The sequence below is a fragment of the Mustela nivalis genome (assembly GCF_964662115.1).
Source record: "Mustela nivalis genome assembly, chromosome: 18".
In the NCBI taxonomy this organism is placed as follows: domain Eukaryota; kingdom Metazoa; phylum Chordata; class Mammalia; order Carnivora; family Mustelidae; genus Mustela; species Mustela nivalis.
In genome coordinates, this window is record NC_139037.1 from 45,568,927 (window position 1) to 45,582,426 (window position 13,500).

The window sequence follows — 13,500 nt, forward strand, 5'->3', positions numbered from 1 at the left end:
GGTTGAGGTGCCCTGGTTTTCTAGGGTTTGGGAACGTTTGGATGAATTAAAAGGGACCCTTGGATTTTCCTAATAACTTAGGAAGACGTGGACTTCGGGCTTGATGGCCGAGGAGCCTGCAAGAGGGGTTTGTGCGGAGGAGGTTCCCCGGATTTCATGAGGGTTGGGGATACTCTGGTTTCCTAGAATTTGAGGATCCCGGGCTTGAATGAGGGACCTGTGATTTCGCGGCATACGATCCAAAATTTCCTATAGAAATTGGGGTTTATAGCTATTCTTCCTGTCTACGGGTGATGAGATCGAAGAAAGCAGTCTACCCAGCACCCCCACCCCCAGCCCTGCGGCCCAGCGCTGGGTTACAAAGGCCCCGGGCTCCGCTCCCGCCTCGGTCTCTGCGAATGCGTTTAGTAACCTGAGCCGCGCCGGGGGCGGGGCCGGGAAGGGGTTAACCCGGAGAAAAGGCGGGAGGGATAACGGCAATGTCGGGGGTCCCGGAGGCTCCCATCCGGGCGGTCTCCTCCCTCACTGGGCCCCACCCGTCTGGAAAGAGTCCGTGCGCCCGACGTCCCCTTCACAGTATCTCTCCACGGCCCTTTTCTCGGGGCCTGCGCGCGCGTCCTCGTCTCTCGTCCCCCTTAGCCTGGATAATGGATTTGTCTGGGGGCCCCCTGGTTGCGACGCACTTGCGCTGGAGCTGAGGACTCCGCTATCCAGAATCTGAGACCCTCTGGGCGCAGAGATTTCTCGACGAACGACTCCTTACTCCTGGTCAGGCGAGAAACTGAGGCCCAAAGACCAGGAGATGCTGGCTCAAAGACATAGCTCGTGGAAAGGCAGGAACGGTCTAGAACTCAGGCCTTGGGATTCCCAGTTCTGGGCTGTGGCTCCTTCGGTAACCCCCTCCACCTCAGCACCCTGCTGGACCCACAGTCAAAAGAGGACCTCCCTCCCCAGCTGCGGAGGCCTGTGGAAGTGGCGCCACCTGCCGGCCTTGCTCGGGATGACGGCTGAGTCAAAGACAGGGATGAGCGGGGAGGGCGGGGTTCTAGATTCCCAGACAGTCGGGGGCTTGGAAACGAGCTTAGAAACCCTCTTTGCGTTAAAAAAAAAAAAAAAAAAAAAAAAAAAAAGTTAAAAAAAGGGAGAGAGAGACTTTAAAATGTCCTTACCAATGAGACTTTACCACTAAACACTTCAGAAAATAAGTAAAAGTCGGGTTGCTGTGACCTCTATCCCTGAAGAGTCTTTGCCAATTTGCCTCCCAGGGTTCAGATGGGGAAACTGAGGCTTCCAGCATGGTACTTCAGACTGATCAAACATCTATTTCGAGTGCTCTCAAGCCTTCTCTTGGCTTTCTCTCTCCTACCCCTTGTTTCCCTCTCTGGGAAGTCTTAGAGAACTGGGGGCCTGAGTGATTTCCACCCCTGTTTATAGTCTTGCTGCTTGCCGGTGCTGCCCAGGCCAATCGCCCAGGAGAAGTCGCTGCCTCAGAGGTGGGTTCTTCTACGTGGGGTATGGGTAGGAAGTGCAAGTGGGTAAGAGCAGAGGGGTGGTGTCTCCCTTCCCCACCCTGCCTCCCAGCTGGAATGCTGGATGCACTTGGTGGAAAGAAAGACTTGGTCCCCTCCTTCTCCACTTAGTCCCTGGCTATCTCCGAAGCCTCCTGCAGGGTCCAGAGCTGCCCTCCCGAAAAGTGTGCAGGCCCTCTGCAGTGCCTGACCCCTGTGCCCCTGGTGGTGCCGAGCCCCAGCCCCAGCGTGAGGAAGAGGCAGGTGTCCCTCAATTGGCAGCCACTGACGTGAGTGACACAGACGCTGGGGAGCTCCCAGCTCTGCCACTATTCCCCACACACCTTTCTCTCTGCTCCCTGTCTCTTCTCCCTTCTCTTTCTCTCTCTCTCAACTTGTATTGCTGTTTCTAGCTCTCCTTTTCTCACCTATCCCATTCTCTGCGTCTTTCAGTCTCCATTTCTCTGCTGCTGTCTCCATGCCCTCTGTCTGTATGTGTTCTTTTCCATTTCTGTCTCTGTTTCTCCCATCATTGTCCTCTGTGTGTCTCTGACTCTCTCTGTCTTTCTCTTTCTGCCTCTGTCTTCTCTCCTCTTTCTGCCTTCCTCATCTCCACCACCCCCCATCTTTGCCTCCGTTTCTCCCCAAGCCTGTGGAGAACGCTCAAGGTCTGGTCCCTGGAAAGGGATTGGGTGGGGGGCGCCGTTGGAGAGCAGCTACTGGGAGATCTCCTGGCACAGAAGGCCCCTTCCAACTGAGAGGGAAGGGGATCTAGGGGGGAGGGAGTGTCCACCTAACCTCGTTTGTCTCTTCGGCCCTCTCCTACCTAGGCTGCAGGAGGCCAGAGCTCTGCTGAGACGAAGGCGGCCTCGGGGGCCAGGGGGCCGGGCACTGCTGAGAAGGAGGCCCCCACAGCGCGCCCCTGCCGGCCAGACCCAGGGTAAGAACATCCGCCCTTCCTCTGGCAGGGGGCAGGGGGGTGGGTTCCGGGCCAGATAAAGCCGTCTGGTTCCCACGGTTCAGCCGCCGCCTAGCTGCCCCCCATTGTAGCTCAGCCCCCCGCCCCCCCCCAGACCCCCAGGACACCGACCCTCTAGGGACCCTGGCGTCCCGCTGTGCGAGGTGAGCCCGGGACAGGACCAGACGCCGGCCAGAGGCGCTGACCCGCGGGGGTGGGGCCGGGAAGCCAGGCGTCCGGGCTCCCTGCGGCCAAAGAGGGGGGCGCTGTCCTGGCAGAGAGCGCAGCCGAACTAGCCCAGACAACAAAAGCGATTGTGCGGGTTGGCGCCTGCCCGGTCACCGAATGCCCAAAATTGTGGGCCGGCCGGGAGCCAAAGGCCTCCCCCTGCTTCCCCGACCCTCCCTTTGCCCTCCTCCCACTCCGGCGCTCGGCCCCTGGGCTAGCACACCCCCTAGTCTCAACTACTCTCTAAAGTCGTCCCCCCCCCCCCCCGCTGTGGCCTTCAGCCCAGATGTGTCCCCTTCTCCCTAAAGTCTTCCAGATGTGGGCATCCGGCCAGATGTGAGGACCCCCGCCCACAGCCTCAATCCACCGTTCGCTCTTGTCCATTCTGACTTCTCCTACCAGGTGTGGGGGGTCCTGGCCAGATGAGACTGCATCCTCAGATGTGCCCCCCACCCCGCCAGCGTCCTGCCCACAATCCAGACCCCCAATTCCTTCACGTTCCCAGGTGCACCAACCCTTCTTCTCTCCTCCAGATGGGCCACCTGGCTGCCCAGATGTGCCATGACAGCCCCCTATCCAGATGAAGCCTCCTTCTGTGTGTCTAGGGCGGGGAATCAGCCTTTACCGGCCTCCCCAAATGTGGCCCCTATTACTCTTTTCCTCTTTATGAATTCAGCCCTGTCTGGGGGGAAACCGTCCCGCCCCCACCTGTTCCCTTCCCCGCCGCTCCTTGGAGGGCCCCATTCACTTGTTAGTGCGAGGCGGGGGCAGACGGGGCGCCCCCCTCCCCCCCGTGAGTCTAGCGCCCAGCCTGCGCGCCTCTGGCTGCGCGCCCAGCCCCACGCGCCCCCGCGCGGCCGCCGGGGAGGGAGTGGTGGGGAGGGGGGGCCTGAGCGGGGGCGCGGCCGCCCTCCCCCGCAGGCGGGCGGGCGCGGCCGGGCCCCTCGGGCGGGCTGGGGCGGCGGCGCGGCGGAGCGCGGCGCTGCAGCCATGGCGGGCGGCGCGCGGGTGTCGCTATTGGTGCTGCTGGCGCTGCTCGGGCCGCAGCCCGTGCTGGGCCGGCCCCGAGAGCGCCTCCGCGTGCGCTTCACCCCGGCCGTGTGCGGCCTGCGCTGCGTCCATGGCCCCACCGGCTCCCGCTGTACCCCGACCTGCGCGCCCCGCAACGCCACCAGCGTGGACAGCGGCGCGCCCGGCGGGGCGGCCCCGGGGGGACCCGGCTTCCGCGCCTGTGAGTGCGGGGTGGTGGTCCCGGGGGAGGGGTTCCCTAGGGGAGGAGGGTCCCCGGGGATGGGCGAGACAGTCCCCCAGGGAGAGGGAGCGCAGATTCGGTATGCAGGAGTGCTGGGGAATCCCTGGGGTATTTAAGGAAGGGGGACTTAAATTCCTGGAGTTTGGGGTTGAGCCCCGAGGGTCCCGATTTTACAAGCAATGAGTATTCTCAGAGACCTGTGGCGTCCGACGTGAGGGGACTGGGGCCAGCTTTCATGCCTCTGAGTTAAAGCGGGAGATACCAGAACTGAGGGGCCTGGAGCTTGGGGGAAGGGGGCCCCAATTCTGAGGTTGTAAGGAATCCCTGGAGACCAAGGGAGGGCTTCAGGGCCCTGAGGGGTGTCCCAGTTTATGTCTTGGGTGGGAGGCATTATTAAAGTCCAGGATGAGAATGCCTGTGAAGAGGGGGATTAGGGTGAGGAAAGTTGATCCCAAAAGCTGAGAGGGAAAGGGTCCCTAGAAGGAGGGTCTCTGCAGGCCACTGAGTTGTAAAGGTCCCACGTGGGAGAGAAATCCAAATAGGAGGCCTGGAGGAAGGGGCGCCCCCTGGGGGCAGAGGGGACAGTAGGGTGTTATCCGGGCACCCCTACAGTAGGAAGCGCCCCCCTCCTCAGGTGAGGTGGGGAGGGCCAGCCACCTGTTGGCCCCAGGATGCCGGGATGGGCGGGCTCTCAGGGTCGGGGCCTACCTGCCCCCCAAACTCAGAGGCCCTCTGGAGTGGGGAGTGGGGGCCCCTGGCTCTGAGAACTCGCCCAGCCTGGCCCCCAGCCAATCCAGCCCTGGCCGGCGTGAGCTCATCTCCCGCCTCAGCCCCCACCCGCTGCCACTCCCTCCCTCCTCTCCTCCCTCCCTCCTTCCTACACTCACTCGAAGCCCAGCCCCAACGCACCCGTGCCAGGCGCTGTGCCCAGGCGGGTGCCAAGCCCCTGGAGGCTCAGGAGGGGCATGTGAAGGGGGGCTGACCCTGGCAGGACCCTGATGTCCTCAGCAACTTATTCCTTCAGAGGCGTGAGGCATGGAGTTGGCTGTACCCATGTAACCAGCCATCCGGGGTGTGGGAGCTCCAAGGGAGCTGGGTGGAGCGGTGGGGAAAAGGTGGAGAAATGCCGGTGGAGGCTGGAAAATGTCCTGAGACCTAGCTGGATTACTGTGACCACCACCAGGGACCCCTCCTATTCTGGAACCGTGATTCTTAGTTAAGTTTCTCCTGCTATTCAATTAAGGACCCTTATTAGGGCCCTCTGGAGTCCCAGCCTGACTCCCTTAAGTAGGGGAGCTCAGCATCTCAGCCTTCAGACCCTAAGCCTCCTCCCCACCCCATCAACAGACTCCAGAGACCAGCCCCTCCAGTAAAGTTCCCTCCCATTCTTCTGATGTAATCCCCCCAAACTGTGCCCCTCACCAGAGAACTCTGTAGTATTGTCCCTGAGCTACTCCTCCCTACTTCTCAGAGAAACCCCAGATTACAAACCCTGTACAGCGATAATGCCATTCCCTTGCTGAATTCTCTTTCCACAAAAGACTACCATTCTCTTGTATTTCCAACTGAGTGCCATCAGATTCCTGATTCCTGTCTTTCCAAATCCTGCTTTTCCAGCTGACCGCCCCCCCTCCTCGAACTTCTGATCCATCTGTCTTCAGAGAACCCCAGAACTGCTCTTAATCAGCTGGTTCTCACAAGAAGACTCTGCAGACACTGTGCCCTCTATGCAGCCATTAATCCAAAAATTTGGGCACCTAATCCCTTAGCTGGGAGGGGATGGGGGATCCACAGTATCTAAGAATCTTCCCAGACAGTTTAGGCTCCCCTGTCCTGGGGACTCCCAGGGAATCCCACTTCTCCATGTAAACCCTGTTCTCAGCACCCTCAATTTGGCTCTCCCCCAGAAGGTACTAGAGTCCTGTTTTCTAGCTAACTCTCCCCAAAATAATTTAACAGACTTCTAATTGAAAGGGAGCTTCAGTTTCCTCTGAACTAGGCTCTCTTTCCATTCTAGAAACCTTGAGCCATCTTTGAATCCCAGAGCACTGCACTCTATCTGATCTCCTTCCAGGAGCCGAGTCTCTACCCTTCTAAACAGAAGGGTCTCCCTCTCTGCTTTTCCCCTCTCCACTGTGTGGCTCAGAATCCCACACACGCCTTCCTGGACGGCCCCAGCCGCCTGCCCCCTTCCTCCCTCCGCACAGCTGTCTCCAGCTGTTCTCTGCAGCCCCAGGGGAGAAAGGGAGGGGGTGCCCTCTCAGGATACGTCCGGCCTTCTTTGGCTCTGAGGACTCGGGGCTCCCCAAGGGTCCGGAATGCGGAGCCGCCGCCCTACCCCCGCCGCACCCCTCTCTTTGTTTACCCCGCGGCACAGCTGGCAGTGCCCCGCCCAGAGGTGGCCAGGGGCCCAGCGAGGGCGCGCAGAGGGGAGAGAAGGCGCGGCCCCGGCGCGGCCCCGCCCCGGGGCTACAGGAGGCGGGAAGGCAGAGCGAGAACTCTGCAGCCAGAACCGGAGGGGACGTGGGCGGAGGCAAAGCGCGGTGGGTGGGGCTAGGACGCCCAGATAGCCAGGGAGGTGGGGCGGGAGGAGCGTAAGCTGGGGGAAATTGGCGTGAGGAAAGGCGGGTGGGCGGGGCTAAAGGCAGCTGATTAAACACCTTGACACCCGAGGTTTAGAATCCGGTGGATAGAAGGTAATGTGGGCGAATAGCTTAGAAGGGGATGCACAGCCAGTAGACGGAATCTGAGTGTCGTGGACCTCTGCATACGGGATGTGCGTGTGCCTAGAATGGTAAAGAGACAGAGTTGGGAGATGGGAGTGGTGCCAGGGAGGTGGCCAAAATGTCGATTTAGTCAATGGAAGAGACCAGCGCCGGGCCTGCGTAGCTAAAGACCCAGCCAGATGATTAGATGGGCGGGGTTAACTGCTTAGGAAAAAGCGAGAGTGGTCCGGGCTGAACCAATGGGCGGGGACAGCGCTGTCTGGGTGGGGCTGGAACGCCTGGACCCGGCCTCAAAGTGGGACTGGAGAGGAAGGGCGGAGTGACCTGAGAGTGAATGAAGAGCGGGAGGGCCTGGAGACCTGATCCAGGGGGCGGAGCTATTCCAAAGGGCTGGACGACGGGACCCAGCCAGTGCAGGTGGCCAGGGTCGGTGGGGGTGACACAAGACAGCTCAAGGCGGAGCGACTTACAACGAGGTCATACTTTGTGTATAACGTTAAGGTCTGAGCTAGCCTCTCTCTCCCCCCAGTCCTGTGTCCCTTGATCTGTCACAACGGCGGTGTGTGCGTGAAGCCTGACCGCTGCCTCTGTCCCCCGGACTTCGCTGGCAAGTTCTGCCAGCTGCATTCCTCGGGCGCCCGGCCACCGGCCCCAGCCATGCCGGGCCTCACCCGCTCGGTGTACACCATGCCACTGGCCAACCACCGCGATGACGAGCACGGTGAGGAAAATGAGGCCCGGGTCCCCTCTGCCCCATCTGTTCACTATCTCGCCGTTTCTCTGACCCTCATCTTTCCTGCCTTCCCCTGAGTACCCTTCTCCAGCGCGCCCTTCTTCCCATTCCTAGTCCCAGTCCGTTAGAACCCGTGGCGACACCACTTTGCCCTGCCGTGCCTCCCTCCAGGCGTGGCGTCCATGGTGAGCGTCCACGTGGAGCACCCGCAGGAGGCGTCCGTGGTGGTGCACCAGGTGGAGCGTGTGTCCGGCTCTTGGGAGGAGGCGGACGCCGAGGCAGTGGCACGGGCGGAGGCGGCGGCGCGGGCGGAGGCGGCGGCGCCCTACACGGTGCTGGCACAGAGCGCGCCGCGCGAGGACAGCTATTCGGATGCCTCCGGCTTCGGTTACTGCTTTCGGGAGCTGCGCGGAGGCGAAGTGAGACGAGGCGGGTGGGGAGGGGCCCGGAGCGTGCAACCACGCGGGGGTGCGCTCACCCAACACTTTTCCGCAGTGTGCGTCCCCGCTGCCCGGGCTCCGGACTCAGGAGGTGTGCTGCAGAGGAGCAGGCTTGGCCTGGGGCGTTCACGACTGTCAGTCATGCTCGGAACACCTGGGTAAGCCCCAGGACGTCCCTGAGGTGCTCGGAGCTGGGGAGAGGTGATAACCCCATGGCTCCTGGTACTCTGCCCACAGACAAACCGTGTTCACAAAATCAAGCCACACCTGCCCAGCTGTGGGGATCATTTCCAGTCTAGAGCTATCCATACCGCTCTGGGACCGCCCACTCCGCTTTCTGACTTTGGCTACTCTGTTCTCACCCCACCTTTATGCCACAGCCCCACTCGTGCATTTCTGGGGCCTCCGACGTTGCCTTCTGTCCCACCTCCTACCTAAGGCTCTTGCTGCGCTCAAGCCGCACCCAACATCCTTTAACCCCTCCCATCCCTCTTTTGTCCCCGCCCACCTATTTTCGCTCCGCCGGCCCCTGGCGCACCCCTCTCTTCTCTCCACAGGGTTTTCAGACCGAGTAGGCACCCCAGATGGACCGTGTCCAACGGGGTTTCAAAGGGTTAATGGATCCTGCCAAGGTAAGCTCGGGGGCGGGGGGGGGGGCACGGGGCAGGAGTGGGAAGGGCTTGGCTCTATGAGCTGGGCTGGCAGGGAGCTCGTCCCTGAAGCTACTGAGACCACGGCATTCCTGGCAGATGTGGATGAGTGCGCGACCGGTGGGCGCTGCCAACACGGGGAGTGCGCGAACACGCACGGCGGGTACACGTGCGTGTGCCCCGACGGCTTCCTGCACGACTCATCCCGCAGCAGCTGTATCTGTGAGCCACCGGGAGGGGGCTGAGGCTGTATCCCTGAGTCTGTCCTCCCAGCCCTCAGACCCATTCCAGAGCATCCCTGGGCCTTAATTCCCGTAGACTCCTCAGGTCCTCCCGGACTCCCCCCGGTTACTCTTATTACACCCCCCTCAGAACGTCTCAGACTTTTACACACCCTCAGACTCCCTAGACCTTCTTTAGCCCCTCTAAGAACCCTTCAAACCTTTAGGTCTGTATCCTTTCAGATCTTCATATTTTCTTCAGCTCTTCTCAGGCCCGGAATCCCTTCGTCTCCCTCAGAACCAGACCTTCTGCAGACCCCAAGATCCTTCTCAGATTCCCTCATTCCCTCCTCAGGCCCCAGACCTTTCTCAGACCTCCAGACCCCTCACCTCTCCTTCAGACCCTCTTAGACCTCTTCTGAATGGCCTTTACACCCATTAAACCCTTCCGGGGGCTATCCTCCTGTCTCCCAGATCCCCTACTTCCGCTACACTCCCAAGCCCGCCCTGAATAATTTTCACCCCCCCCACCAGCCCAGCACGTGATCTCAGAGGCCAAAGGGCCCTGCTTCCGCGTGCTCCGCGACGGTGGCTGCTCGCTGCCCATTCTGCGCAACATCACCAAGCAAATCTGCTGCTGTAGCCGCGTGGGCAAAGCCTGGGGTCGAGGCTGCCAGCTCTGCCCACCCTTTGGCTCAGGTGAGCGCCTCCCGCCTTGGCCTATCTCTAGACTCGACTAACTTGGTGCCTACTCTAGGCCCTGCTCCTGGGCCCTAGCCTTGGCCACGCCCCCAGCCCCTGAGATCCTCAGACAGGACTCGGGCCGGGCCCCACCCCACCTTTGGCCACACCCACCCCTGAGACACACCCCTGAGTCACCACCAGACTTGACAACCCCTAGCCCTTTGGATATGCTACTTGCCCAACCGTGTCCCCAAGCTTTGGCCAAGCCCGAAGTTCCTGAGACCCTGCCTTCAGCCTAGGCTCCTTCTTGGGATCCACCCCAGACACCCCCTTTCCTGAGACACTTCCCCGGCAGTCTGCCTTCTGTTTAAAGCCAGACCCTTCGACAGACTAAACCAGATTCCACTCTCAACCCTTGTCCCTGTCCCTATACCAAATAAGGAAAAATACCCTTGGTCGCACCCTTAGCCTCTGAGATGTCCCATTCTTTGGCCAGGATACTACCCCAAATCAGCATCCAACCCAAACCCCTGACCCACACCTAAAGCCAAGCCCTGCCCCCAGTCAAGGCCAGATTCTAGACTCCTCTTCTCATTCCCTCCTACTTTCACATTCTGTCTCTCTCCCTCCCTTTCTTGTTCCCAGAGGGTTTTCGGGAGATCTGTCCTGCTGGCCCTGGCTACCACTACTCGGCCTCTGACCTCCGCTACAACACCAGACCCCTGAGCCAGGAGCCACCCCGAGTGTCCCTGAGCCACCGGGCTCCACCCTCCACCCCTAGGCCACCCACAGGTGAGCTGGCTTCTGGAGGAGGAGATGCCATCTCCAAGGGGAGGCCTCAGCCTCATAAGGAAAGGAGGAGAGAGAGGAGGGGGGACACCCAAATCTATGTCTCCATTTACTGGTACCCCTTCTTTGCCAGGCTTTCTGCCCACCCGCCGTCCAGAACTCCCACCTGAGCACAGGCCGGGCCCTGAGCTTCCCCTGCCCAGCATCCCTGCCTGGTCTGGTCCCGAGATCCCTGAATCAGGTGCAGTAGAAGGAATCGAGGGCATCGATGGGGGTATTACAGGTGGGGATTCCAGAGGGGAGCTCCAAGGTGAAGATCACAGGATAGGGATGTTACAGCAAGAGTTAAGGAACGGATGAGAAGAGAGAAAGGTTTCGACGGTCAGGTGTTGGGTAACATTAGGAGCTGCTGTCATACAGGCCTGGGGTCAAGTTCTCTGTCAATTAAGTAAGTCATTGAACCTCTCTGAGCTCAGAAGCGAACTTGCGGAGGGACGTCCATGAGGGTGCCTTAGGCAGAGCATGGGAGGGAATTGTACTGGGATGAAGGGGACAGAGGATTCAGAGATGGAGGAACCCTGGCTGTCTGGACCGCCCCCCCCCCACCCTAGGTTCCTCGCCGGGCGTGTGTCAGCGCAATCCCCAGGTCTGTGGTCCGGGACGCTGCATCCCGCGGCCCAGAGGCTACACTTGCGCGTGCGACTCCGGTTTCCGGCTCAGCCCGCAAGGCACACACTGCATCGGTGAGTCTGGCAGTGGGGGTGGACGGAGGCGGGGCGGGAGGGGCTCTGCCAGTCGCTTCCTGACCAGCCGCGTCCATGCCCTCAGACGTGGACGAGTGTCGCCGCGTGCCCCCGCCCTGTGCCCCCGGGCGCTGTGAAAACACGCCAGGCAGCTTCCATTGCGTGTGTGGCCAGGGCTACCGAGCGGGCCCGCGGGCTGCGGAGTGCTTGGGTGAGAAATCCGCCCCGCCCAGCTTCAGGCCCCACCCCTGCCCGGGTCGCCCTCCAGCAGTTCCCTCCCTCCCGCGGTTCCCCAAGCTTCTGCTCCCGTCCCCCACCCCGCCCCCGCGATCTGCTCCCGCTCTCCCTTCCGCCCCACCACTACCTCTTCCGCGCCCAGCCGGCTCTTCCCGTCGGGGCGGGTCCCTGCTGTACAACCGCCCGGCTCCTCTCCCGGACCCAGTCAGGCTCCGCTCCTCCCTGGCCCCGCCCCCTCCATGTTCCCGACGGGCTCCCGCCCTCCCCCCGGCTCCGCCCCTGTCCTACACCCGCGGCATCCTATCTCCTGACCGCCACGCACAATTCCCACCCTGCCGCACCTCTGCCCCGTCCTCACCCGCACCGCCCCTTCCCTCGCTCCTGCCTTCCCTTTGTTCGGTCCCCAAAGCTGCCCTTCCCGCCCTAGCCCTGCCCAGGTCCTGCCCTCCCCACACTGCCCCCCTCGCTGTTCTCCCCGCCTTTGCCCTGGCCGGGTCCCCAGTCGTCGCCTGGTCCTCCCCCTCTCACCTGCCCTCCTCCCTCCTTCCCCGCCTACGCCTTAAACCTACCCACTCCGGGCTGTCCTACTGCCGCTGGCTCCCGCCTTAGTGTGGCCCCGGCCCAAGTTTGGCTGCGCCCGTGCCCTCCCCACCTCCCATCCTTCCTGAGCCCTCTGAAGGCGGGCATGGGGGGAGTGAGGGGGAGTATCTGCCCCAGCCTCAACCTCTGGGTTGGTGCCTGCAGACGTGGACGAGTGCCACCGCGTGCCGCCGCCGTGTGACCGGGGGCGCTGCGAGAACACGCCAGGCAGCTTCCTGTGCGTGTGCCCCGCTGGGTACCAGGCGGCTCCCCACGGTGCCGGCTGCCAGGGTGAGGAACTGGAAGGGACTGAGGGGAAGGGGGTGTGGGGGGAAGGGTAGAGCAGCAGTGATGAGGGATGGAGAAACTGAGCAATGAGGCAGGGGGAGACTGATTGCTGCGAGACGGAGGGGCCAGGTTCTAAGAGCCAGGCAGGCAGCCTGATGGCTGTAGAGACAGACTGACATGGGGATGGAGAGGCCAAGTGGTCAGAAACAGAAAAGCTGAGTCATGGAAGATGGAGAAGCAGAAGGATGGAGGATGGTGATGTCAGTTATGGGGGAAGGGGGTAGAGTTACCAATAGTGCAGAAAGAGACCAATTGATGGGGACTAGAGTTCTAGGAGGGTGACCAGAAGCTTAGGGATTGAGAAGGTAGAGGGATGGAGGACGGAGAATTTGAATAACAGAGAAGAGGAGGTAGAATGAGGCAGACAAGGAGGCGGAGTGATGGGACAGGGAGGCAGAATGATGGAGAGGGGAAAGTGAAAGTGTTGGAGGTCAGGGAGGCAGAGCAGGTCACGGGGGTGGGGTGACTCTGGCTGGCCCCTTGTTCTGGGCAGATGTGGACGAGTGCACGCAGAGCCCAGGACTTTGTGGCAGAGGGGTCTGTGAGAACCTGTCCGGCTCTTTCCGCTGTGTTTGCCCGGCTGGCTTCCGGGGCTCGGCGTGTGAAGAAGATGTGGATGAGTGTGCCCAAGAGCCACCGCCCTGCGGGCCAGGCCGCTGTGACAACACAGCGGGCTCCTTCCACTGTGCCTGCCCTGCTGGCTTCCGCTCCCGAGGGCCGGGGGCCCCGTGCCAAGGTGAGGGTCCTGGGTCCAAGTCCATTCCACTGCCACTGGCTGTGGGGACTGGAGAGAGACATGATTGGGGAGTAGAGAGACAGGATGGTGGGGCTTGGTAATGGAGAGCAGGGACACAGGAGTGGAGCTACAGAGAGGGTGGGGAGGGTTTGACTCTAGAGTCTTCTCCCATTTCTCCGAATGTGAGGGTGCCCTGCGTTCCTCCTCCCTTTAGGAATGACTCATGTGCTTGTCTGGGGAGGGGACCACCCTGAGGTGGGGAGGGCAGCATGTAGGAGGTGGGGTCCTAGCTTCCCCATGGTAGCTGGAGAGACCATAGATGGGGGTCCGGGAAAGGAGTCTGTTCTCCTGGGAGTGGGATGAGCCTGGGCAAAGTCCAGGAGCCTGCCTCCAGCCCGGAATGTTGGAGTAGATGGTGAAAGCAATGGGATGATTGGGTCCAGGCCCCTTTCTCAGCCCCACTGGTCCCCTCTCCCCCAGACGTGGATGAGTGTGCCCGTAGCCCACCACCCTGCGCCTATGGCCGGTGCGAGAACACAGAAGGCGGCTTTCAGTGTGTCTGCCCCACGGGCTTCCAACCCAATGCTGCCGGCTCTGAGTGCGAGGGTGAGGCCGGGGAGGGAGGGAGGAGTGTGGATGGGTGAGGTGGGCTCTGGGCTGCTCCTTCA

The 13,500-nt window shown here is 61.5% G+C and overlaps 1 protein-coding gene across 7 annotated transcripts in view; it reads left to right on the forward strand.

Moving 5' to 3' along the window:
- Positions 1–13,500, forward strand: part of LTBP4 (latent transforming growth factor beta binding protein 4) — a 28,192-nt gene that overhangs the window by 2,481 nt on the left and 12,211 nt on the right. For 3 of the 7 annotated variants that reach the window (XM_082709286.1, XM_082709288.1, XM_082709285.1), the window contains exons 2-17: positions 1,435–1,493; positions 1,670–1,798; positions 2,339–2,448; positions 7,202–7,393; positions 7,577–7,824; positions 7,901–8,003; positions 8,403–8,477; positions 8,595–8,717; positions 9,251–9,415; positions 10,046–10,192; positions 10,323–10,430; positions 10,801–10,932; positions 11,018–11,143; positions 11,914–12,039; positions 12,590–12,832; positions 13,313–13,438. In XM_082709286.1, coding sequence (XP_082565412.1) covers positions 1,435–1,493; positions 1,670–1,798; positions 2,339–2,448; positions 7,202–7,393; positions 7,577–7,824; positions 7,901–8,003; positions 8,403–8,477; positions 8,595–8,717; positions 9,251–9,415; positions 10,046–10,192; positions 10,323–10,430; positions 10,801–10,932; positions 11,018–11,143; positions 11,914–12,039; positions 12,590–12,832; positions 13,313–13,438 — 2,212 coding nt within the window. Of the gene's footprint in view, positions 1–1,434; positions 1,494–1,659; positions 1,799–2,338; positions 2,449–3,645; positions 3,926–6,538; positions 6,741–7,201; positions 7,394–7,576; positions 7,825–7,900; positions 8,004–8,402; positions 8,478–8,594; positions 8,718–9,250; positions 9,416–10,045; positions 10,193–10,322; positions 10,431–10,800; positions 10,933–11,017; positions 11,144–11,913; positions 12,040–12,589; positions 12,833–13,312; positions 13,439–13,500 lie in introns of those variants that run through there. The other 4 variants (XM_082709289.1, XM_082709287.1, XM_082709290.1 and 1 more) reach the window with 3 other exon arrangements.